This window comes from Sus scrofa, chromosome 15 (assembly GCF_000003025.6).
Source record: "Sus scrofa isolate TJ Tabasco breed Duroc chromosome 15, Sscrofa11.1, whole genome shotgun sequence".
Taxonomy (NCBI): Eukaryota; Metazoa; Chordata; class Mammalia; order Artiodactyla; family Suidae; genus Sus; species Sus scrofa.
This window is the reverse complement of record NC_010457.5, coordinates 17,696,118-17,721,029: the sequence shown is the minus strand read 5'-3', so window position 1 is coordinate 17,721,029 and position 24,912 is coordinate 17,696,118. Positions and strand designations below refer to the sequence as shown.

At 40.8% G+C, this 24,912-nt stretch overlaps 1 protein-coding gene across 6 annotated transcripts in view; it reads left to right on the top strand.

The window, feature by feature from the left end:
• The window catches only part of MGAT5 (mannosyl (alpha-1,6-)-glycoprotein beta-1,6-N-acetyl-glucosaminyltransferase), a 374,468-nt gene that overhangs the window by 198,244 nt on the left and 151,312 nt on the right, over nt 1-24,912 (top strand). For all 6 annotated transcript variants that reach the window (XM_021075187.1, XM_021075189.1, XM_021075184.1 and 3 more), the window contains exons 4-5: nt 22,699-22,775; nt 23,726-23,815. In XM_021075187.1, coding sequence (XP_020930846.1) covers nt 22,699-22,775; nt 23,726-23,815 — 167 coding nt within the window. The remainder of the gene's footprint in view (nt 1-22,698; nt 22,776-23,725; nt 23,816-24,912) is intronic.

The following is a 24,912-nucleotide window of genomic DNA, read 5'->3' as shown; positions in this document are numbered from 1 at the left end:
GCATTTGTAGGTATTCTTTCAGTAGGTTCTAAACATTAGAGCTATGAAATAGGATAGAATTGGAAAGAAATCTTCATGATGTTGAAAATCTTTGTTACCCTGGATCGACCTCTTTTATTCTCACTCTTCTAATTTTGGCAGGTAGTTTTAATACCATTTTACTAAGGGTATGCATTCCATTTTGATACATCGTATAGACTCTCCAGAAGGATTACAAGAGCAGCAGTAGTGGCTTGTTAGTGGCTCATCGGTGCTGTCACTGCCTTCAGACAGACAGGAAAGGGCTGTTTAGAGTTTCTGTTGGAAGCCACAGGAGGGCTGTTTGGGCAGCTTTGATGCCTGACAGGAGTGGTTTCAGTAAGCTTGAGTTACACCCAGTACAGTTTATATTTCAGCTCAGTCTCTTATCCTTAACACAACAAATATTCCTCTATCTTAATCTAATTCTGCCTAAGGAAAGGGGAATGGGAAGATGGCTTCACAACATTTTTGCCAGGTTGTAGCCATCTTTGGGTTAATGGTTTGTAGTAGGACCCAAAAATGACTACAAGCTTATTGGGGAAGTTGGAAGTCAGGTGAAATCCTTTGGAGGCAAAGAGCGGTTCATCTGGTAATATTTGGCAGCCTTGAGCACACATGTTTGTTCTTATTTGAATGTTGGCTCTTTGGACAAAGAAATACTATGTTCTTGGCCATTTAGGCAAAGCAGTGGGGTGGAGGGAGAAAAGTGTGGGGAACAGACTAAAGTCATTAAATTTTCTGTAGCATGGTAGGCAGAGCCAGTTGTATTTGAGTTGCTATATTTTTGATGCAGCTGTTTTTCAGGGAATTGGGGTGGACACTTGGTTCTCAAAAACCCTACACAATTAAAAAATTCCCTCTGATTATATATAACTGGCTGAACCTTGGAGTCATTTTCCAGAATTTGTGGGCACAAAATAAATACTAATATTGAGTTACTTGGTTTGGTATTGAGGGAGTGGCTGGCTCATTCAGTTCTTCTGAATTTCCTGTTCTTAATATCCTTGGCTTCAAGTTTTTATTGGTAGAAAGTTAAATATTCTTCTTTTTTTTTCTTTCTTTGTAGCCTAGGACTAGGGCTTAAGGTTCTTCTCCTTCCTCTTTCTTTTTGACCCTCTTGTTTCTCCCTTTCACCTTTGAAGTTAACTTTAATACCTGAAAGAAAAACCACTTCTCTTATTCCTTACAGAGTATATGAGAAACAGTCAAAAATAGAGAATCTTTTTACAACTGACCTTATTCTGCAGATGTTGGAAGCTATTGATTTCATGAAACCTCTCTTTCCTATGTTATTTTACTTGGCTAACTTACTATTTGATTAGGAAAAGAAAAAAAACATCTGTATTCAAATGTGAGGTCTCTAGGATCCAGAAAAGAGAAGATGGATAAAAGCTGATTTCCCAAACTAGTTAATAGGAAAAAATTGTATGTTTATGTCACATAATAATTTGTAGTTCTTTTTGAAGACATAAGGTATACTGGGGGCAAAATGTCCAATATGATGGAAATTATAAGTTGGCAACTCCTCTCTTAAAAAGGCAATAATAAAACTGGACAGACTTGTCAAATATAACCATTTCATGGCTTTGGAAACGACCAAAGGCACCCGTCAGGTTGAGAAGCAATTAATCATGATAAGAAAACAGGGGTTGATATCCTTTTGCTTGGAGTGACTGCTGTTCTTTACCTTAACTCAACCTAGCAGGGCAAGGTAGTGTGAGAAATCCAGCAGCTTGATTAATGGAGAGGAGGAGCTTGAGTTGATTTGAAACAGAGCAGAGAAAAATCCCATGTCCAGTCAGTAATAGTAGTGATCTTAGCAAATGAGTGGGAACACCACTGGCTCAGCTAGATGGAGGTTGCCTCCTGGTTTGAGGCAAGCAGTGAACCAGAAGACTAGCCAGATATTTGGTATGGAGATCAGGGAAGTAAGACAGTCATAAGAGGATTTTATAGGCTCTCCACAAATCTGCTCAGGAGAGACCAGAGTGGGCTCCAACTGCCCACTCATCCATAGCTGACCATAAACCTGTGTGCATATACAGAGGAAACACAAGAGGGCATGGCAGAAAGATTTAAATACTGTTGTATATTGAATGTCCTACCAGCAGACCAATCTGACCAATTATAGGCTGACTACTAAGCTGTTCAGACACAGAGGTGATCCCTGGGACTCCAGGCTTTAAAAATAAAAACCAAAAATTAAAAAACTTAAAAACCCAGGCAGACACATCAGCAGCCAAATACCATGGAGGTGTAACATTTCAGACTTACTATAGGCAAATTGCTAAACAAACAAAATATTAGCAATAACAGCCAAAAAAAAAAAAAAAAATTCATGAGACGTACAAAGAAACAGGAAGTGAGACTTGACTTGGTGGAGGAGGGAACAGTTAATACAGACCCTCTGAGTGGCCACAGATCTTGAACGTATTACAAAAAGACTTCAAAGCAATTGTTAAAAGGACTAAAGGAAACCATGTTTTAAAAATTAAAGGAAGGTATGATGACAATGACTGAAAAATTAAAGAATTTCAAGAAAGAAAGAAACTATAAAAAAAGAACCAAATGGAAATTCTGGAGTTCTAAAGTAAAATAACTGAAATGAGAAACTCATCAAAGAAACTCTTAACAATATTGGAGCTCTCAGAGGAAACAATGGACCTAAAGATAGATAAACAGAAATTATCCAGTATAAAAGAATGATAAAAAGCAGTCTCAGAGACCTGTCTGAGTTCAAGCACACTAATATATGTTTAATAGGAACCCCAACAGGAGAAAGAGAAAAAGAGGTCATAAGAAACATTTGAAGAAATAATGGCTGAAAACTTATAAAATTTAATAAAAAAATATTAATCTAGTGACCAAGATGCTTGATAAACCCAAAGTAGTATAAACACAAAAAGATTCATACACAGACAAATCAAAACTGTTGGAAGACAAAGAGAAATTTTTGAAAGCAGAGAAAAATATTCATCACATCAGAAACAGTGGCAGCTAGAAGACATTGTTGAACAAAGTGCTAAAAGAGAAAAACTAGCAACTAATTCTCTTTCCAGAAAAATTACCCTTCAATAGTGAAAGCAAAATGAAGACATTCCCAAAGAAAGAGAATTTGTTGCTAAGAACTTCTTATAAGAAAAACTAAGGGTGTCCTTTATTCTGAAAGGAAATGACACCACATGGTAACTTGAATCCACGCAAAGAAACGAACACCAGAGAAGGTAAATGTGTAGGTATATCTGGAACATTATAGATAGATATTGGTATTTTTTCTTTTCTTCATTTCTGGTATTTTTTCTTTTCTTCATTTCTTTAAGACTATAAAATAATTGAAATATTTTGGGGCTTATATATTAATGTGATTTATAGGTTCGAACCCTTCTATTAGAAAAGAAGGTTCCAATCAATAACTTAAGGCTCTACACTAAGAAATGAGAAAAGGCAGAGCAAAGTGAACCCAGAGCAAGCAAGAGTCAAGAAATAATAAAGGTTAGAGTAAAAATCAATGAAATAGAAATAAAAACAATAGAGGAAATAAGTGAAACTAAAAGTTGGTTCTCTAGAAAAATCCAGAAAATTGATAAATCGTTAGCTAGACTGTTGCAAAAGAAAAGAGAAATGTTAATTACTAAAATCATGAATGAAAAAGGGAGCATTGCTTACAGGAATTAGAAAGATTATAAGGAAACATTATGAACAAGTTTATGCCATCAAATTTGACAGTTTTCTTAGAAAGGTATAGATAATCCATACTGACTCAAAATCATCTGAATGGTTCAGTAACAAATGAAAATATGGAATTAGTACTTAAAACTCTTTCCACAAAGAGAAATCCAGGCTCATTTGGTTTCATTGGTGAATTCTATCAAATATTTAAAGAGGAGAGAATACCAACCCTGAACAAACTATTTCATAAAATGTAGGAGGAATACCCCTCAGCAAATTTTATCAGTCCAGTACTACCCAGACACTAAAGCTTAGGCAAAAACATCACACATAAACCGGGCTATAGATCATGAACTCCTGTGAACACAGACACAAAAATTCTTAAAATACCAGTAACACAAATCTATCGATAAATAAAAAAGGATTATTTATCATGACTAATTGAAATTTATCCCAGCCAGGAATGCAAATTTGGTTTAACATTCAGAAATTATTAATGTAATTCACCATATTAATAAAATGAAAGTCATAGATTATATATTAACTTAATAGATGCAGAAAAGCATTTGAGAAAATCTCACATTGACTCATGAAAAAATTCTCAACAAACCAGGAGAAAACCTACAGGTAACATCTTAATAGAGAAGAACCAAATGCTTCCCTCCTAAGATATGGAAAAAGGAAAGATCATCTATTCTTGTCACTTCTACTCAACAATATATTGTTAACAGTTGAAGCTAAGTGATAGGCTGTAAAGATTTATTGTATCACTCTTTCTACTGTTGTGTATGTGTCAAACTTTTTTAAATAAAAATTTAGAAAAATAACCTATATTATTTTAAAAAACACAAAACCCCCAAGTCCTGAAGTCTGTTGTGTTTTCTGTTTATCCAAATTGTAAGGTCATGTTAAGTAATTTAATTTTTCCTTTTAGAGTGTGAATGTGTACATTTTTATGTGTTAACATCAAATTCTTTTTATAAATAATATAATTGAAAATTAGAGTTAAAACATTATTTTTGTTCATAGTAGTTCATGTCATATATTTTTCTCCAGCCCTAAGAATGATCAGATAATTGGAGGAACTATTTATAATGGGAACTGGACATTATATAAATCAAATTCTGGTATTGCAAATCCTTGTTTATCAAAATTTAATATCAACCAAATACAGTGTTTCCAGGTGTTGGAAGCTACTTTCAATATGACATAAATCAGGACCACAGATGATTTGGGGTAGTCCCTTAGAGTCTCTATTAGATGTTAGCAGAAATATACCAAAGAAAGGAATCTAGGCTGGGGAGTGGGAAGGGATGGTTTTCTCAGGTTGGAGATGGTGGTGGTGGTTGAGTATATATGTATGGTTGGGGGGTGTTTGTGCTGGTGTCAGAGGCCATGGGAACTGGAGCCAATTGGATGTAATGTGTAAAGCTGAGATGATTTCAGAGCCACAGATGTGAATGCAGGGTAAGACTCTGTCTTTGCTGGGAATGAAGAAGGCAACAAAAGAATGGAAGAAGAAGAAGCTTTTAAAACCTGATTCCTCCTCTTTCCTCTGAAAGAGAGGCATCCTCATTTGAGAATATTTTTTACCTAGGTCTTTCTAACGGCACTTTTCCATCTTGCCCAGAAACACATGAGCTTGTCATTTCTTCTGTTCCCCTGGGGTTCATATCTGACCTTCCCAAGTATCAGCACCACCATCATCATCTTTAATTCACAAAATCTATATCAATTGTGCGAGCCATTGTTCTATTTATTCTGGGGAATATTCTGGGGAATATAAAAGGCGGCTAATATAGTGGAGTGTGTCTGCATCAGTATCATCTCTGTTTCAGCAAGATGAAATTCAAGTGTTGATAAGGGTAATTGCACCCTAGTAGTTAGATGACAATAAGATCAATGTCAAATATTTTCCCATCTCATCTTTTATTCCTCAGGAACTTCAGATTTGATATATACAGCCTCTATCCCCCACCCACCAAGTTTCCATTTCTAAGCTGTCTTTCTTTAATCCCAAAGAGCTCCTTGCAGTGTCCCCTTCCTAGAGGAAACCCTGGAACACACCTTGCTTCTTCCCAGTGGGCTGCTGCCTGGCTCTTTCCTTGCCTTGCACTGAACTTACTTGAAACTCTATGAATGCCTCCAAGCTCATACCATGCAGATTTTTCACATAGTTACAGAAGTCACTGGTGATGCCTTATTGATCCATTCTGTGGCACAAGTTACTGTTAGTTTCTGTGTTCTAGTAAACAGAACAGAAGTCAGGTGAGATTGAGTCTTTGACTTCTGTGAGAAGCAACCATTCTCTGACCCCTTGAGTTCATTACCTTTACATGATGGTGAAAAATGAAAATCTCCTAATTAATCTTCCTGTTTCCTTCACTTAGTACCTGTTTCCCTTCTCAGTACTAATTTAGAAGCTTAGTTCGAGAGGCAGAATGCCACATATTACAAATAGGCTGAGCAATCAGGGTTGCATATTGAAAATTGAAGTCAAGTGATTCCTGTCAAAGGCTGCAGAGAGGAGGCGTGAAATCACAGCCTTTCTTCTGTTGAGTGTCTTTCGGGTGATGATTTTCTGGGACTGCTGACTCTTCACTCTTCACAAGTGCAGTTACATTTTAGAGCAAAGGATATTATTTAAAGTCCTCTTTCTGCTTCAAGCCAAGCACTGTAAATGCACAATTAACTGGTCTACTCCAAATAAGGGACACCAGGATGCAGTCAGTGACTGAAAAAAACACTTTCCCAACAGATTGTGCTTCACTCCAAGATTGTAATTTCTGGACTAAAGATTAAGTTTCAGCTCTCTCTGTGCTTTTGTAACCAACCTAAAAACCAAGGGAGCCCCTAGCATGGTCAGCCCATGGTGAAACATATAATATTAGAAGCCATTGGAGGTATGATTGTTTGAGATGCTTTAGGTGCATATGAGCTCACTGGAGAATAAGCCTTTCCTCTGAAGGTGGTTGGCAAAGGATTAATAAATGGAGATCAGCAAAGGAAAATAATGTTCCTTCATCTGTATTCCTAATCATAGAGAAAGTATACATTTAAAAAAAACAACTTAGCTTAATTTTTATGTGAGAGCAAAATCACACATAATGCAAGGCATAGATCTTAAGTGTACGATTTGATGAGTTTTGATAAATTTGTACATTCATAAAACCAGCACTTCAGGCGAGTTACCAAATATATTCCTTACCCCAGAATGTTCCCTCATGCCTCCTTCCATTTACTCTCCCTCCCCCATAGGCAAACATTGTTCTGATTTCTATCATCATAGATTAATTTTGCCTGTTTTTGAGCATCATAAAAATGAAGTCATACAGTATAAACATATTTTGTGTCTGGCATCTTTCTCTCAGGATACTATTTGTGGATTCACCTATGGTGTTGCGTATATCAGTTCTCTTTTTTAAATCAGCAAATTGTATTCTGTATTGTGATTATAAACATAATTGATAGACCTGTTTTCCTGATAATGGACATGTGAGTAATTCCAGTTTCAGCCTATTATGAATACTGCCAGAAATACATGATTCCATCATTTCTTCTAAATAGTAGACTATAGTGTTATAAATTGTTCATAATATTCTCTTACACTTTTAATATCTATAGGATTTGTAGCGGCATTCCTCTTTTAAGCCCTAATACTGCTTATTTAAATTTTCTTGATCACTCTTGCTTGGAATATAAATTTCATTTATCTTTTCAAAGAACCAACTTTGGCTTTATTTGGCTTTCTTTAATCCCTCAGGATTAAATCGGAAGCAGAAGCTCTAGATGTGCATGTATATTGCATGAGCATACACACATGCAAGCATGTGCATACATGTATGTGTGTGCATATTAAGGGATTCATTAAAGGGTTTTCACCTAACACAGTTGTGGGAGCTGGTTCAACAGTTTCTGTAAGGTATTGTCTTTGTGTCTGATGCTGGAGCTTGAAATCTGTAAGTCAGGCAGCCAGGAAGGAAAGATAAATGTTAAATAGAGGAGAAAAATAACATGTTGGAATCCACAAGTATGAGGTGGAGCCCATGATGATGGAGTGACACCCCTGTCTTTTTTTTTTTTTTCCCCCTGCCAGTGACCTTGGGATGTAGAAGCTGGGGCTCTTTGTCTTGAAATGAAAGAGATTTGATGGAAGCAAATCATTACTATTCCACATCCTAGATACCAAAAAATATTCTCTAAGTAGTAAGACTGACTGAAAGACTCTATAGGAAAGAGATTGTCAAACTTTTTCTGTAAAGTACCAGGTAGTAAATAGTTTAGTTTTGTGGATGTACAATCTCTGTTGCAGCTATTTAACTGCCACTGAAGGGTGAAAGCAGCCAGAGACAGTAGATGAATGGCATAGACAGTAAATGAATTGCATGGCTATATTCCAATAGATTTCATTTACAAAAATAAGCGGTAGACCAGATTTGGCCTCTAAGCTGTGTTTTGCCATCCCCTGTTCTAGAGATGTCAATAGACTGTCAACTGGGGGGAAACACACACAACACGAGAGTTGTGAGTTAAGTTTTATTCGGGGCAAAATGAGGACTACAGCCCAGGGGACAGAGTCGCAGAGAGCTCTGAGGAAGTGCGCCAAGGAGATGGGTGGGAAAGGTCAGTGTTATATATGATTTTAGTGAAGGGGGTGCAGTTAAGCACACATTTTGGCAGAGGCTTGCTGCTGGTCATGAGGAACAGATGTCACCGTTAATTATTTTAGTGCTTTTCTAGATGTGAGAAGATGCAAGAATTTGGGCTCATAAAACCTTCTCCTAAAAATATCTAACTCTCTAAAGGCCTGTTCTGCTGTTTTTTCCCAGACCAGAGACTGGCTCATTCCTGATCTCCACCCTGAGCTGGAGGTGTTGAATGTCTGGGGCTACAGTGGCTAGTGACCTAATCCTTGCAGAGGCAGCTGGCAAGTGACAAATTTTAGTTAGCAACACCTTCATAATTTATCACAGTCTGTTTAGGGTTTATGTCACAAACTTCATGTTTAATCCTGTTAATCCTGTATCCTTGTACTATTGTGGTTAAATGTCTCATATTGACATATATTTTAAGCCTCACTATACTATGATTTTTGTATTAGACAATAAATTGATAAATTAATGGAAGGGAAAAAATAATAGTCTTTTATATTTACTCACATGTTAACATTTCTGATGATTTTCATTCCTTTCTGTAGTTCTAGGTTTCCATCTGATTTCATTTCCCTTTTAACAGGAATAACTACTTTTGTTTATTTCTTGCCATGAAGGTCTGCAGACAGTAGATTTTCTCATCATTCATTTATCTGAAAATGGCTTTTGAGGGACCAGCATTTTTCAAGGACAAGGGTACTGATTTCTGGTAGCAGATTCTAGGTTGACAATAGTTTTCTTTCATCACTTTAAAAATACTGTTTATTTTTTAGCCTCCATCTTTTTCTGATGAGAAGTCAGGTGACATTTCTATCTTTGTACCCTCTTATATAATTTGCCTTATTTTTCTCTGGCTGCTTTCAACATTTTTATCTCTATCTTTGGCTTTTAGCAATTTGATGGTGGCAAATTGTGTTTATCTTACTTGTGATTCACTGAGATATTTGACCTGAAGTTAATGTTTTTCACCAAATTTGGAAAGTGTTCGACTTGACCATTATTCAAGTATTTTTTCTCCATTTTTTTTTTCTTTTTTCTACCTCTGGACATCCACTTATACAGAGTTTCACCTACATTATACTGTCCCACAGCTCGCTAAGGCTCTGCTCTATTTTTCTCTCTCATCTTTATTATCTGTCTTTCGGATTGAATAATTTTTTTTCTTTCAAGTTCACTGAAACTATCTTTTGCCATCTTTAAACTATCGTTAAATCCATTTGTCAACTTGTCATTTTAGTTTCAGAATTTCTGGGTTTTTTTAATGTGCACTTCTTTGTCTTTAGTCATATTTATATTTGCTGCTTTAAATTCTTTGTCAGTTTCAGCATTTACATAATCTTGGGATATGTTTTGTTTGACTGCTTTTTTTTTTTTTTTTTTCTTTTTTTCTTTCTTTTCGGTCTTTTTAGGGCTGCCCTTGTGGCATATGGAGGTTCCCAGGCTAGTGATCAAATCGGAGCTGAAGCTGCCGGCCACAGCCACAGCAATGCCAGATCCGAGCCACGTCTACAGCCTATACCACAGCTCACGGCAATGTTGGATTCATAACCTACTGCCTAGTGAGCAAGGTCAGGGATCTAACCCGAATCCTCATGCATACTAGTTGAGTTTGTTAACCACTGAGCCACAATGGGAACTCCTGACTGCTTTTCTTGACACTAGTTCACATCCTCCTGTTTTTCCACATCTAATAATTGTCTGTTATATATTGGGCATTATAATATGTTGTTGAGTGTGTGTATTCTGTTACCACCCTCTGAAGAGTGTTGATTTTTTGTTCTAGCAGGCAATTAAATTACTACCTTACCACCTTGAGCCTCAGAAGATTTGATTTTATGGTTTGTTGGGTGTGTGTGATTCAGTTTTTGCCCTAGTCTTAGGAAGTCTTAAATCCTGGGCCTGGTGCCTGGCCTTTCTGGGATTTCTGACTTGTCAGGATCCCCCACAGTGAATAGCAGCTAAGTCTCTGAACACCTTTAGAGTTTTCCTTGGAGTCTCCCCTACAGATGCTCAGTTATGGGGACATTCAAGGATTTTAAAGCAGCTTATATGGGAATTCCCGTCGTGGCACAGTGGTTAACAATCTGACTAGGAACCATGAGGTTGCGGGTTCAGTCCCTGGCCTTGCTCAGTGGGTTAAGGATCCGGCGTTGCCATGGGCTGTGTTGTAGGTTGCAGATGTGGCTCAGATCCCGCGTTGCTGTGGCTCTGGCGTAGGCCGGCGGCTATAGCTCCGATTAGACTCCTAGCCTGGGAACCTCCGTATGCCGCGGGAGTGGCCCTAGAAAAGGCAAAAAGACAAAAAAAAAAAAGAAAAAAAAAGGCAGTTTATATGCAGATATGGTGACTCCTGTCTTTGGTTCCCTCTTTAAGGGAATATCCTTCTTCAATGTCTTACCATCCTGATTGCCCAAACTTAATCCTAAGATTGTATCCCCACTACCACCTAGTCAGTCACTTCAAGGGCAAAGCCATTTAACGTGGGTCTTATCCAGTGTACTTCCTTTTAAGGTTCAAACTCCTTCTGGTCTTTGCCCCTCTCCCTTACTCTTCATTGTCTTAATTATCTGTGGGAAGATTATTCCAATATGAACTTCTCTGCCATTGACAACATATAATTTCTCAGGTTTGTTATATAAAGAATCCCAAGTTAAATTGATCACCCAGTTCTTGCACAGATAGTGCAGTGTGGTAGTCTACTCTGGTCAACAAACTATCTGAGTTATTTCTTTTCACTGCTGTCCTTCTCCTGCCTTTTGGTATGTATGCTAGCTGTCTCCTGCTTTTGATACAATAACCACTGTTTCTGGGTTGGCAAGGACAATGTGCTTTTAATGATGGCTCTCCCTCTTTTGGACACCATGGCTAGAGGGTGAGTGCTGTTTGCTCTGGGTGGCTCGTGGCCGAATGGATCCTTAGCTGAAGACCTTCAGGTGGTGATCCCATTGCCAAAGGATCAGAGCTCTCAGGAACTGACTCAAAAACTAACTTTCCATCCAGGAACAGACTACTTCCTGAAACAAATTCCTAGGCAGTTGAACCTTTGTTTTTCATACCAAGAATAACTTGCATTCACATACCGGTGAGCCTTTTGTACTGAGTAGATGAATAGCATTCCAGAGTAAGACATAACACTTAAGTATATGCCCCTTACTCTCTCAGCTTCACAAGATGTGTATCATTGTCCAAATTTACATGGTCTTAACCAGGCATGATTCCTTTCCACAGGAAGAAAAACCCACTAAGGGCTAGGGGAGAGAAAGGGCATTAAGTTATAAGACAGTCTGGCTTATGAGAGATAGTTCCTAGCCAAGAACATATCTAGAAGGCATAGTATGTATGTTATGCCAGTGGGCTTGTGGATTTCATGCAACTCTGGATACATCAAATGAGATCTAAAAATGAAGTAGCTCTCAGCCTTTGTTAGAACTTTTCCCCAAAGGTTTGATGTACTTGTGGGTGTTCTCAATTTTCTAGGCCTTAAGCTTTTTTTGTTCTTTTTTATGTAGTACCAAAAACTTATTATCAGGGTGTCATCTTAATTCTAAATTAACTCACAATTTATTTTTCCATCCTAAAAAGGGAAGAGGGATACTATAACCAAGCAACCAAAAGAAGATGAATAACTCAGTTCATATGAGATAGTGAAAACAAAAATTTATCTTGGTCTCCCATTAAAAGAATAATCAAAGCACTTTCTCATTGCCTGTAAATATCTGTGTGTCCAATCAGAACCCCTGTCCGTGGGGTCCCCATTGTGGTTCAGCAGTTAATGAACCCCACTAGTATCCATGAGGATGTGAGTTCGATTCCTGGCCTCAGTCAGTGGGTTAAGGATCCAGCATTGCCGTGAGCTGTAGTGTAGGTCGCAGATGTGGCTCGGATCCCTCATTGCTGTGGCATAGGCCAGCAGCTACAGCTCTGACTCGACCTCTACCCTGGAAACCTCCATATGCTGAGGGTACAGCCCTAAAAAGACAAAAGACAAAAAAGCAAAACAAAACAAAAACCCTGTCCTTTACCAACACCTACAAAAAGGCTTCCAACAGGTAATTCAAATAGGGGCGTTGTGTGCTGGGGAGAGGACACACCTATTGGGCATTTTGCACAGTCAAAATAGCCTAGGGATATAGCCAGTCTTCTACAGTTATTAATTCCACATTGCTTTATTTGTGGTTTTAGTTTCAATTAAGAAATACAAATGCACAGACATACATAAATGGTGTATATATTTTTCTTTTCCTTAACAAAATTCAAACCCCAAATGCTTGTACAGTTTGATAAGAATAGTCTGAAATGTGTGAGCTGCACTTAACTGTGTTTTAGAAGAAAAATTGCACCATTTGTCGTTTGAGGGGATGAGGAATGTGTGTGCTCCATGTTGCAGGGGCCTGTCACTTTTACAGTAGAATAGCTTCAATAAACTGCCTGAGAGAAGAGGAGAAGTTATGAAAGGCCCTGCCTTGTTTCCTGAAAAAGGAGAATAGGTGTGAAAATCAACTTAGGCTCCCAACTTGAAACTGTGGTGACATTTGGCAAGTATAATCTTAACTTTTTAATGTCTGCCATCAACATTATCTTCTCAGTATCTTTTCTTAAATCTAAATTGACAGCTGAGGATACATTAAAAATTGTCAGTACTGTGTCTTATTTTAAAAATATTGTGTATGGGTGGAGTTCCCACTGTGATGCAGCAGGGTTAGGGATCCAGCATTGCTGCACTTGCAGCTCAGATTCAGTCCCTGGACCAGAAACATCCGTATGCCATGGGTGCAGCTCCCCCCAATATTAAATAAATAAAAATTTTACATATAGAAACTTTTTTTTCTGAAAGTATGACACCTTTATAACTTGGTATTTTGTTTTTGATGCATAAAACTAGCATTCTTCCAGTTTAGTTACTGTTCTGGCCATTTATTATAACTGGATACATAAAATAACAACCATTTGGAACATTTGATGTCCCTCGCATTGTTATTTAGAATGCCGAAGAACATTTTGTTGCAGAAGAAATGATAGCAGAAATTAAGTATGAGCTTATAGAATATTGCATTTACGTAGAGATGAATACATACAGATTTATGCATAAAAAGAACTCTGATTACCTAAATCACATTGCAAACCCAGTTTTATCTTTCAATGCCAGAGCTATTAAATATACAGTACATGTCTTTGTGCTATTCATTTAAAAAGACTTGAACTTCTTTCCTTCCATAAATCCAAAGCATTTGGGGCACTGGCTTTATCTTACACTCCACCGAGAATCGTGACATAAAATGAATCAGAGATGGGTAACACAGACACAGAAATATACAGACAGCACAACAAGTATATTGAACCAAGAGGTGAATTGAGTGAATGAGAGCTAGTATGTGATATTTCAGTATGACGTGGGCATCTTTCTTATGGTTTTATCTCCCTTAGCATTTTTTATTTCACTTTGAAGCCTGAGGGTGAGATGAGGCAACAAATAAGTGTCAGGCACAATTCCTGGCACAGAAAGGGTAACTCACATGTTAGAAAGTTGTACTGGCTCTATCTGTCACCTGAGGATGCAGGCTCAGGAAGGTCCAGTAACCTGGCCAGATGGTTCCCTGGTAAGCAGCAGAGAAATAATCCCCGTAGACATCTGTTAGATGCTCTCACCCTCTTGATCCATCATCCTTGTTCACCTTTGCTGCAGTTTCCACTGCAGGGGTGGAATGTGGTCAGGTGCTCAAACACTGGGACCCAGGGGGCTGTTCTCTCTTGGAACGTTTGACAGTGTTAATTCCAGGAGGAGCTTGCTTCGTAATGAGAGGGCATCTAGCATGGTGGCCTGGGAGGGGAGATGGCATTTCAGGGGAGGATTATTGGCCTCCTGTTTGAAGCATGGACACGACTTGGTTCTGTTGAGATAGAATTAACATACAACTCTGTGTAAGTTGAAGATGTACAGCCTACTGACTTGACTTATGTATATTGTGAAATGATGCCACAATAAGTGTAGTCAACATCCATCTGTCATCTCATGTAGGTGCAAGGAAAAAAGAGGGGGGGAGAAAAAAGTATTTGTTTCTTGTCACAAAAACTTTGAGGATCTCTTAGCAACATTGAGATAAACCATGCAGCTGCATTAACTACCTAATAAAGACAGATTTTCATAGTTTTACAACTTTAGAGGCTTCTGCAATGTCATTTTGGCAACAGATTTGAAAATTTGAAAAGAATTTACCGATAACCTGAGAGGTAGGCATCAGTGAGAGTTTAATGAAATCTAAACGGATGATTAGAAGCTGCTATAAATCAAAGAAAAGGGGTTAAACACTCATAATTATTTTTACAGATCCTGGGTGGGAAAAAACAGCATAAGCTTCCATACTAGGGAAAGACAGCTTTCCACTCCTTCCCCATTTATAACTTTAGGTATAAACTCTATTCAGTGATAAAGATGTGATGCAGAAGTATCTTGAAAAGTCCACAAGGTCAAATTTGCATCCTCAAAATGTGGCCATTGCTCTCCTTTTCCCTCGGTTTTCATGTTTTCTCCGTGTATTTCTTCTCAAAGAGCACTTGCTGCCGCAGCGCCACTGCACCCAACCCTCCCAGTCCACAGTGGGAAAGGGTGGACTTTGCCATTCTGCAGTGTCCGGTGCCAGCTCACCCTCCCACCACGTTTTCTAATGCCCTGTGTCAAGTCTGCTGTGAGTCTGCTGCATTAGCCCATTGCCCCTCTCGCCTCTCCCACACCCTCTGAGACATGGGTCTTGATTGGTTGCCCTACCCTTAGGGGTGGATTTCCTGTCTCCATAGGACACTCAAGGTTGAAACAGATAACAAACTCTTTTCCATCTCTGGCCTTTCCTCTTTTTCCTCTTTACTCCACCACTTATTTTGTTCTCCGCTGTGGCTGCTGATTAAAGTCTCCCGAGGGATTGAACCCACACACATCCTCATGGATACTAGTTGGGTTCATTTCTGCTGAGCCACAATAGGAACTCCAACTGTATTCTTTTTACACATGAGTACCATTCTTGGAAAGCCATGCATAATTGAAAAACTGTTCATTGAATATGATTTTTCTTGTTGACTTCCGTTATACTGGCAGGATTTGCTTATGAGCAATAGGGTAGCTCCAGGTTTTGAGCAAGTCCCTGGGGCCCTGGGAGGTGCCTACTCAGAGAGGAGTAAGAATTGGTCATTTTATTTTTCAGTGTTGGCTCTTCAGATTTCTGGTGAAGATTGTGAATGTGGTGGCAGCAGTGGTGTTGTGCCTTTTAATACCTAGAGCCAATGTAGTAGAAACACTCTTGACTCAGAAGCCAGAGGACTGAGTTGAACGTGCAGATTGCCTTGTGCATGGGAGGTAATCAGGGAATTTTGCTAAGTCGCTGAAGGAGGCAGCCACTTGTCTCTCTAGGCCTTCTTCGGAATCAGAAAAAGTCAACAGCTCACTAATATGGCTCCTGATATTGCAGGTCGGAAGTTCTTTGGCACAGTAATTGCATTTCTAGCTTCTTAGGTCGATAAACAAAACAAAACGAACAAAATACCAACAATTCTTTTCATGGTCCCTCGTGTACATCCCTGGTGGCTGAGTGAGACATGATCTTTACCAGTCATGGCTGCCAAGCTCCTCCGGGGGAAGAGAACTTCCTATAGCTGTGGCCCTGGGTCTGGCATAGGTGTATACGATTCACTTCCAGAAATTAAATCACTTTTTCATAATGCAAAAGTAAAGTGGCCCTAAATGAATGTTTGCCAAGCTGAGAATGACTGGTGAGGTCATTTTTAATGGGAGATTCTATTTTACCATGGCTGATTTGCTGTCCGATGTGTTGCTGTTAACTCCTGACACTAGGCTGGCTGATGGAGGTACTGGCAAGAGCCGTGGGCTCCAGGCTGAGCGCAGAGATGGAGTCAGCACCCGGCTGGCACAGTCCTCACGTGGACACCCTGCAGGGGCCATCTGATACCTGGGGCCGCATGTTCTATCCAGTGTTCCTAGAGAAACACGGCCTTGTCCTACACCCAGAACAGAATCACCGGAGACCCTTTATCTTTGGAGAGGCAATGTGTGTGGGCTGCTCTTGGGCTGAATCAAACCCTCGTGCTAGGAGATGGTTATCCTGGCTGTTGGCAAAGGACAAGGAGATTGAGCTCGGTTTCCTGAAACTTCCAGGGGTGGAAAATGGTCGTGTTTTCTGAGGTTTCTGAGAGTTCTTTAAAGCTCCTTTTTCTTCTTCTCCCCTGCCCCCTTCTTTAAAATAGTGTCAATGAGGGAATCAGATGCCCTTAAGCCAACAGATGCCTTTTCTAGATAAAAAATTAATGGCATTGTGTTCTACAAGTTCTTAAAAAGAAGTTCCATTTCAAACACATGCTGACTTTGCTGTAATTAATATGCAGAAATGTGACCCTTGACAAAGGAGGCTCTCTTGGGAGGTCAGCTTTCATTCTAAAGTTTGGGGGCTCACTTACAAATACACCTCTATCTCCCCACTGTGTCCCCCTCAGCCCCTGCCACCCTCCACACACATCCACACTCCTCTTATGTCCTCCTATTATCATCATCACGCAGGAGTATGGGGTCCAGCTTCTTACAGGTGGTGCCACCCACGATCATTGGCGGAATCAGATTCAAAGTGATACCTCACTGCCAGCCTTGTTTGTTTCGAGCCTCTTTTTATAACCGTATTTCTGGATTTCTTTTGTTCATCAGAGTGAAGAATGGTGATCATTAACTTGAAATAAGTTTGTCATAGGTGATGCTGCGCATAGTTGATGACTTCAAAAATACAGCAGCTTCTCGATGTAGTTGTGTTGAACTGAGCAGCTAAAAGATAAAGGTATCCTTGTGTGGTCCCAGTGGATCTTGGGTCTGATTTGCAAACATATCAGAATAGGTAACATATGACTCATTAAGATCATAGTGCACAAAACTGCCAGCCTCTCTTTTTAATACCAATTAGGTATGAAAATCAGTCATTCTTAGGGTAAACAGGCCACTTCCTCCCTCCCTGCATCAGAAATGACTCGAGTTTCAGTGCTGCTCCTTCCACCGTTTTTTCACCACGTGGGACCCAGATTCCTTTGGTTTGTTTAGTGTGTGGTCCAGAACTCAGAGTTCCTGGTTCAGTGATTCCCAGTGAGGACCTCCCAGCTGCTCCCTTCAGTGTCTCTTTCTTCTACCTGCACTTCTCTGAAATCAGGGCTCTTCATCCTTCTGTTAGACTTGTTCATTCATTTGTTTGAAAAAATACTATAGAGTTGCTGGGGTGCCCAAGGGTGGCTATTCCCCCTTCTAGGAAGCTGAACCCGGAGAGGGGGCTCTGCTGATGTGTGCCTTGCTCTGCTGTAGGCAGTCCCTCCCTCCAAGCCCTGGAGAGCTCCTCCAGGTGGACTCTGTCTTCCAAGGATGCAGCTTTGACATCTCAGCACACGGTCATCAGCAGGCTTCTGAGAGATGTTCGAAGTGACCGTGGGCTAGGTTTGGAAGTAGTTTCTGAGGATTTTGAGGCTTCTCTTTTCCAAACCATGAGATGAGGTCATTGTCTTCCTCTTCTAGGAGGATGTGGTGAATATAAAATGCGATAATGTACGTTCCAGCACTTTAGAAAGGCTGGTAACATATCCAGGGAGGTCATGATCATCCACCTTCATTTCCTGTATCACTCACTGTCCCTTTGAGACCGCCTTTACCATTTGCTCCTGCCCGCCTACTCTCCCACTTTCCTTCCTTCCTTGGGCAGAGGAAAGCATGAGTAAAAACATCTATCCGTCTGGTTCCATATCCCTGTCTCTGTCGCTTCCAAATGTGTATTTGAAATGCCATGTGTCTTTCTCAATCTATGTATGGATGTTGGGACTGTCGGGGAGAATCTGGCTCCATGCTTGACAGGAACACCCCACTCTGGCTGTGTTTATGGCATCTTTTGCCACGTCTGTTCCTGCTGTACATGTGTTCTTCCTGAGCTATAAGCATTTTTGATCATGAGAAATGTGTTCTCTTAGATTAAACCCAATATTTGACCTTTACTACATGGATAAAACCAAGTTTTCACACCAAAGTATCCTGCCTTTTGTGTAATACCTGATTAATGGTGCCATAGAATCAGTTTCGAGGTTAAGGTTTCATTGCAAGATGCAACTTGGGCTGGTATACGAGGTAAGAAGTGAAATTGAATCCTAAACAATAGTAAGAGCTGAGCTTCTTTCCTTACATGAACATCTTTTTTCCTCTTGCCTTTTCACCGTTAAGAAAAAAATAAATTGACATGTGGGGTGAATAACAGGTATGTTACTAGAACCGTCTAGAAGGTTCTAGTAACATACCTTGGCAGAATTCTGTTTCCTTTTTGAAGGGGCCTCATGTGCAATAAGTTAAATGTCTTCTGAGAAGTAGTTGTATCAGCCTCTTTGGGCATGAATTTTTAGTTTTTTTTTTTTTTTTAACCGTTAAATGGGAGGCTCTTTGACAGGTAGAAACGTCTTCTGTGGACACAAACTAATAAAATCATGATTCTGTCACTTGTGATGGAAAAAAGGTGGGGAGTGGTCCTGTAAGGTGTGCTGAAACTCCTCCGGCTGGGAAGTAGCAGAGGGTCCTGCTCAGGTGACTTACTGGCCGTTGGATTCTCAGAGCAGCTCAACCCCATGTTCCAAGGAAAGGCTGGCACTTCCTGAGTCTCCCTTTCACAGATTCCCTCCTACCCCTCAAGCCACTGTCTCTTCACACTCATCACTGTGCAACCAAATAACGAGGAAATTCCTCATAAGGTCAAGGAGGTGCAGAGGAGACCCTGTTGGATTAGCTGACACACTGCTGGTTGGAAGAGGAGTAGGAATGCTGGCCTGGCAGGGGTCTTGGCTCAGTCTCATTCCCCCTGAGGGCGTGCAGGAAGACCGTGGGTGTGTTTCCTCAGTCCAGTGGTATTTACCGAGTGCCTCGTCATGGTGCAGAAAGACATAACCTTCTCACAGCATCCTCACGTCCTAGGAGGGAGGTGGACAGATGCAAACTAAAGAACGGGATGCTTCACTGCCGTGGAGGGACGTGAGCAATGTCAATCCTAACTCAGTTCTCGATCCGTATTTCAGCATGCGGAGAGGGATTGGGACTCTCCTGGATGGAGATGCTCGACCTGTGTTGTAAAGGAGGAATGGCTTTAAGTGGGTGGAGAGTGGAGAGGTGACAGGAAGGGCACACTTGGCAGGGGAGTGCCTGCAGGTGTCCTTAAAGTCAGTTCAGCAGGTCTTTCCCCTTTGGGGAATCTCTTAGCATAGCCAACACTGGGGTCTGTGCTTATTTTTGTAAATAAAGTTGTGGAAAGAAGTAACATGTCTTTTCTATCAAAGGAAATCTTGGTTACTTCATTTTGTTCAGGTTTCTGCCGAAACGCCTTCCTGCAACCACCACCCCCCTGCCCCATGTCCCTCTTCTCCCAGTAACAATTTGTTTCAAATTAGCCAAGTGAGAAGAATGTGCACCCTGACGTGACCAATGGGAAGGGGACAGGTACATCACCTGCATTAGGGATAAATAAGGAGGGTCTTTTCTTCTTTGTTTGAGGTTTTTTCTTTTGTTTTGTTTTTTGTTTTTTGAGTACCTGTGCCCTTCTGCAGAAGTAAAGAGCCTTGTCAAGATCTCCCCGTGTTCATGTGTCTCACTTTTCGACACTGATGATTTAAGCCATGTCCCCAGCAAAGTTTTATTGGAACTCAGCCACATCCGTCACCCCCCTATTGTCTGTGAATGCCTTTCTGCTACAACCCAGGGTGGCCTGTCCAGCCTCAAGTGTTTATAGTCTGGCCCTTTACAGAAAAAGTTTCTTGACTCTTGGCAGACTCTATTTTTATTCCTTGAAATTCTTAATGAAAAGGACCCCCACTGCCAGCAAGCAGGCTTTGCCTTCTGGCCTTCATAGACCTGCTGGTTTATTTATCATTAGGTGGTTTCTCTCTGTCCCACACTTCCATACCTCAACTCATCTAGTTTCAATAAGCTCTGACTCTGAACATCTGGAGCTAGAATAATACCTCTTGTGTGTGAAGAAAGGGGGCATCTTCCCCTAAGGATCCCCTTATAAGTCTGATTACCCCAACCCTTGGCTGTCCTAGACTCTGCTTAATTTCTCAGAACCTTTGATGCCTCCTGTTTTCGTGTTAAGTACTGGCAAAATTGGAATTTAAAATAGTGACAGGAGTGGCAGTCATTGGAAAGCACCTTTGTTTTCTGGGAAGGCAGCTTGTCTCTTTGTCAGGGGATTCTGGAGCCGGCTGTCCCCGAACAAGTGAGAGATGGGGGGAGCTTTGGGGGAAATCTACTACTCAAGCCTGCAGTTTTTAAATACCACAGAGAATGCATTTCCAGAAGCAGCTGTGCATTTGAAATATTGCTTTCGTGGGTATAGTGAATGAGAGTTGTCTGGAATTTTATAGCAAATGCCAACCTTTAAGCACCTGCTGTGGTCTGTGGCATCATCAACTGATGAGAGCACCAGACCAGGCTTTTTTTTTTTTTTTTTTTTTTTTTTACACAAATGTTAACTTAGTGAGAAATAGAGGTGCAGTTATTCTGATTTTACAGATGGGAAAATAGAGGTTTCACCAAGCTAAGTAGCTTCCATGTTAACTCCTAAATGATACTGCCTCCAATCTATGAAAAGGAGGATATTGATTTTATGCTCTAGTTATCCTTAGCAAGTAGAATAAATGCTCGTTGAAAATGCTGAATCACGAGGTCCAGAATCTCTGTTTTACACTAACAAGCGAACTGATTTTCAAGGAACAGGTACAATGAAAATCCCGCCTAGCACTAACTTCTGTTTTAGCCCTAGCACCTAGCAACATCATTTAAATAGCACTGTCAAAGGACATTGTAGTGTAGGACCTAATTTCCCTTTAGTACTTTGTATAGAAAACTGTCTTCTGTGAATAATGTGGACATTTTCCAAGCATGACCAGAAGATGCAGTTGGTCCAAAAAAGGGTTTAAATTTGTCCTAGTTTCCAGCTGAAATGATCACTCCTAAACAAGAATCTTATCAGAACCGTCTTTTCCTTAAAACCTTGCAGTGGTCTGCCAGCCACGCCTTAGCACAAAAACCAAAATCTTTATTATGGTGCTTGCAGCCTCTGGTTTGGGCCCTGCCTGACTCGCAGTACCTCACACTCACTCAGCGCAGCCAGACCAGGTCCTGCACTTGGACGGTTCCTTGAACATCATCTCTAACCTTGGCCTTCTGCCTGGCTCACTCCTTCCTCTTCGCATCTTAGCTAAGATGTCGCCGGCTCCAGGAAGCCTTCTCTGACCCTCAGAGACGGGGGCGAGGGTCATAAGACCTTTTACGCTGCTCTTCAATTGTTTACCGGTTTGTCTGTGGTCCAGCACTAAACCATACGCTTCCTGAAGGCATGCTTTTTAGTTTTTGACTCTGTAGTTACAAGAAGAAGGGATCCCCTGGAGCTTGCCAGTAGAAAGGGAGTTTATTGGGAGGAGATGTTGGAAGAATAAGATCTTTGGTGGAAATTTAAGAACAGGGTCTGTAAGATGCGACACCTTGCAAGTGTTATCTCCTGGCTTTCTGCTCCTTGGACACCAGGTCTGTTCACCTCTCTCTCCTGCCGGCTGCCTCAGCTCTAGGACATGTCTTTATACACTCACCTCCCTGCCCCTCCCCCAGGTATAGAAGTAAGGTTGATTCTACAATGCTGTGTTTTAAGTGTACAGCAAAGTGATTCAGTTGTACATATACACATATATCTATTCTTTTTCAGATTCATTTTCCATTATAGGTTATTACAAGGTATTGAAATAATTAGTTCCCTGTGCCATAGGTAGATCCTTGTTTATCTTTTTTACATATAGTACTATATATCTGTTTATCCCAACCTCCTAAGCTATTCCTTTCTCCTTTGGTAACCATAAGTTTGTTTTCTATGTCTGTGGGTCTGTTTCTGTTTTCTCAATAATTTCATTTGTGTCATTTTTAAAAATTCTTCATATAAATGACAAGCACACGCCATGAAGCTGCTCATGGCCTTGGTTTGAGCCCCATGACCCTCATAATTTCATGGCTTCATTTCTCGCTCCCCACTTGATTGGTTTCTCAGTTTCCCAGTTGCAGATTTCCAAGCAGGCACACCAGTTGGCCTGGCTCACCCTGTCAAGCTGGGCCACACACAACACAGGTCTTGGCCATCCTGGAGGTGGGCTGTGGTTGAGTCAAGTCCTCGCTACAGACCAGTGGAAGTGTTGCCAACTGGAGGGGTCAGAGTGCGGTTCCCAGGATAGATTTCTCTCTTCTGTTTCTCTCTCCGCCCCTCCCTGGTAACAAACTTCATGGCATCCTTTGTTCTTTTTTCCTCCTTTCCAGATATCATTAATGGAGCTCAAGAAAAATGCATATTGCCTCCTATGGATGGCTATCCCCACTGCGAGGGGAAAATCAAGGTAAGGCAGAAGTGATGTCTGTTCATTCTTATTCCCCTTAATGTGCGCTGACAGCCCCTTACTTGCCCTCCCCTCTCTTTTCCTCCCCAGCAAAACAGATGGACCAGTGAGCCCTCTAAGGGAGTCTTTTAAGCAGCGCCTTAGTGCTGCCAGTTTGGGGCTGTGGCCATGACAGCCCTTCTGTGCTTGTGCCAGCTCCACAGGGGTAGTCAACAGTGGCTAACTGGTCAGACTGAAAGTGCCTGGGCCATTTCAGGCACCTGCTGTGGCTTAGAAGCTGCCTTCCCCTCTCTTTCCCATCCTCCAGCTGGTGATCTTTCGAGGGCTAAAGACAAGAAGCTGCCTGCCATTAAGTGTTTGGCTCGCCACTCCCCAGGTCCCTGGGCCTCTACTGTGAAGTCTCCAGATTGTGATTTAAATGTCACATTTGCATGTGCAGTTGAGTACCCAGATACTCGTGGCCATTTTTGACTCTGAACAGTTTTTAAAATCCCATTTATATAGCCTGCCCTTGAGGCTCAGTGGCTTTCAGAGAAAAGTTTCTGTTCAAGTGTTGAATCAGATGGTGAGACCAAACCCCAGAACCTTTACATGCCTCTGTTTGGGGGATACACACACACACACACACACACACACACACACACACTGGGCTTCCACCCTCGTCCATGTACTCTCTTCTAGGTACTGTCCTGGGGCTGGTGACACTGTGGTTCTCCAGGGAGGGGACTGATGCCAAGGCCCATTAGGCACTGCTCTTGATGAGATGCTCCTTGCTGTCACTTCTCCTGGGTTTTACTGCCCGGCGTGTCTCATGGCCATTCTAAGCATCTCAGCTGATGCTCAGCTCCAGCCAGGGTCATCCAAGAGCTGAGCATCTGTGGTTCTGACATGAGCTCAGGCCACACCTAAGGGCTGCTCATAAATGTTCTTACCTCCCCTGGTTGTTTCAGTGGATGAAAGATATGTGGCGCTCGGACCCCTGCTACGCAGACTACGGAGTGGATGGGTCCACCTGCTCCTTTTTTATTTACCTCAGTGAGGTGAGTCACTTCTTGGGGCTTTGGGGGATGGATGTGTGTGGTTGGTGTGGTCATAGTTGAGCCTGAAATTTGAAAAGCTTCAAAATAGCCATTGTTTTGACGTAAAAGAAGGAAGTATGACTGCATCTTCATTACTCTCCTCTGCTCCCAAATAGCATCATTTTTTTTTCCTTGGGGGAAAACATTCTGAATACACTATTTAATTTTTTCCCAATTAAAAAACTGTAGTAAAATACCCATAACAAAATTTGCCATCTCCTAGAAATTATCATACTAAGTGTAGTAAGCCATACAGACAGACAAACATCCTGTGGTATCACTTATATGTGGAATCTAAAATAATAGATGATACAAATAACTCATTTCCAAAACAGAAGTAGACTCACAGACATAGAATACAAACTTACGGTTACCAAAGGGAAAAGGAAGGAGTAAGAGGGATATATTCGGTGTTTGGGATTAAAATAATACACACCACTATATGTAAAATAGATAATCAACAAGGACCTAATGTATAGCATAGGGGACTATACTTAATATCTTGTAATAACCTATAGTAGAATGTAAAAAAGGCGTGTATAAATATGTATCTATATATATCTATATGTAGATATATATATATATCTGAATCACTTTACACTGGAGCTAACACAACATTGTAAATCAAATCAACTATATTTCAATAAAAATTTGCCAGCTTAACTATTAAGTGGCATTAAGTACATTCACATTGTAATCATCACCACCATTCATCCACTCCAGAACTCTTGGTCTTGCCAATCTGCAGCTCTGTTCCCATTAAACAATAATTCCACCCCACCCCACCCCCACTTCTCCCAACCCCTGTAACTACCGTTCTACTTTCTGCCTCTATGACCCTGATGACTCCAAGTATTACTATAAGTGGTATAGACAGCAGTTCTCTCTTTGTGATCACCTGATTTCACTTAGTGTGTACTCAGGGTTCATCCACATTGTAGCATGAGTCAGAATGTCCTTCCTTCTTAAGGCTGAATAACATTCCATTGTATGGTTAGACCACATTGTGTTACCCCTTCACATGTCAGCGGACCCTGGGGTTGCTTCTACCTCTTAGC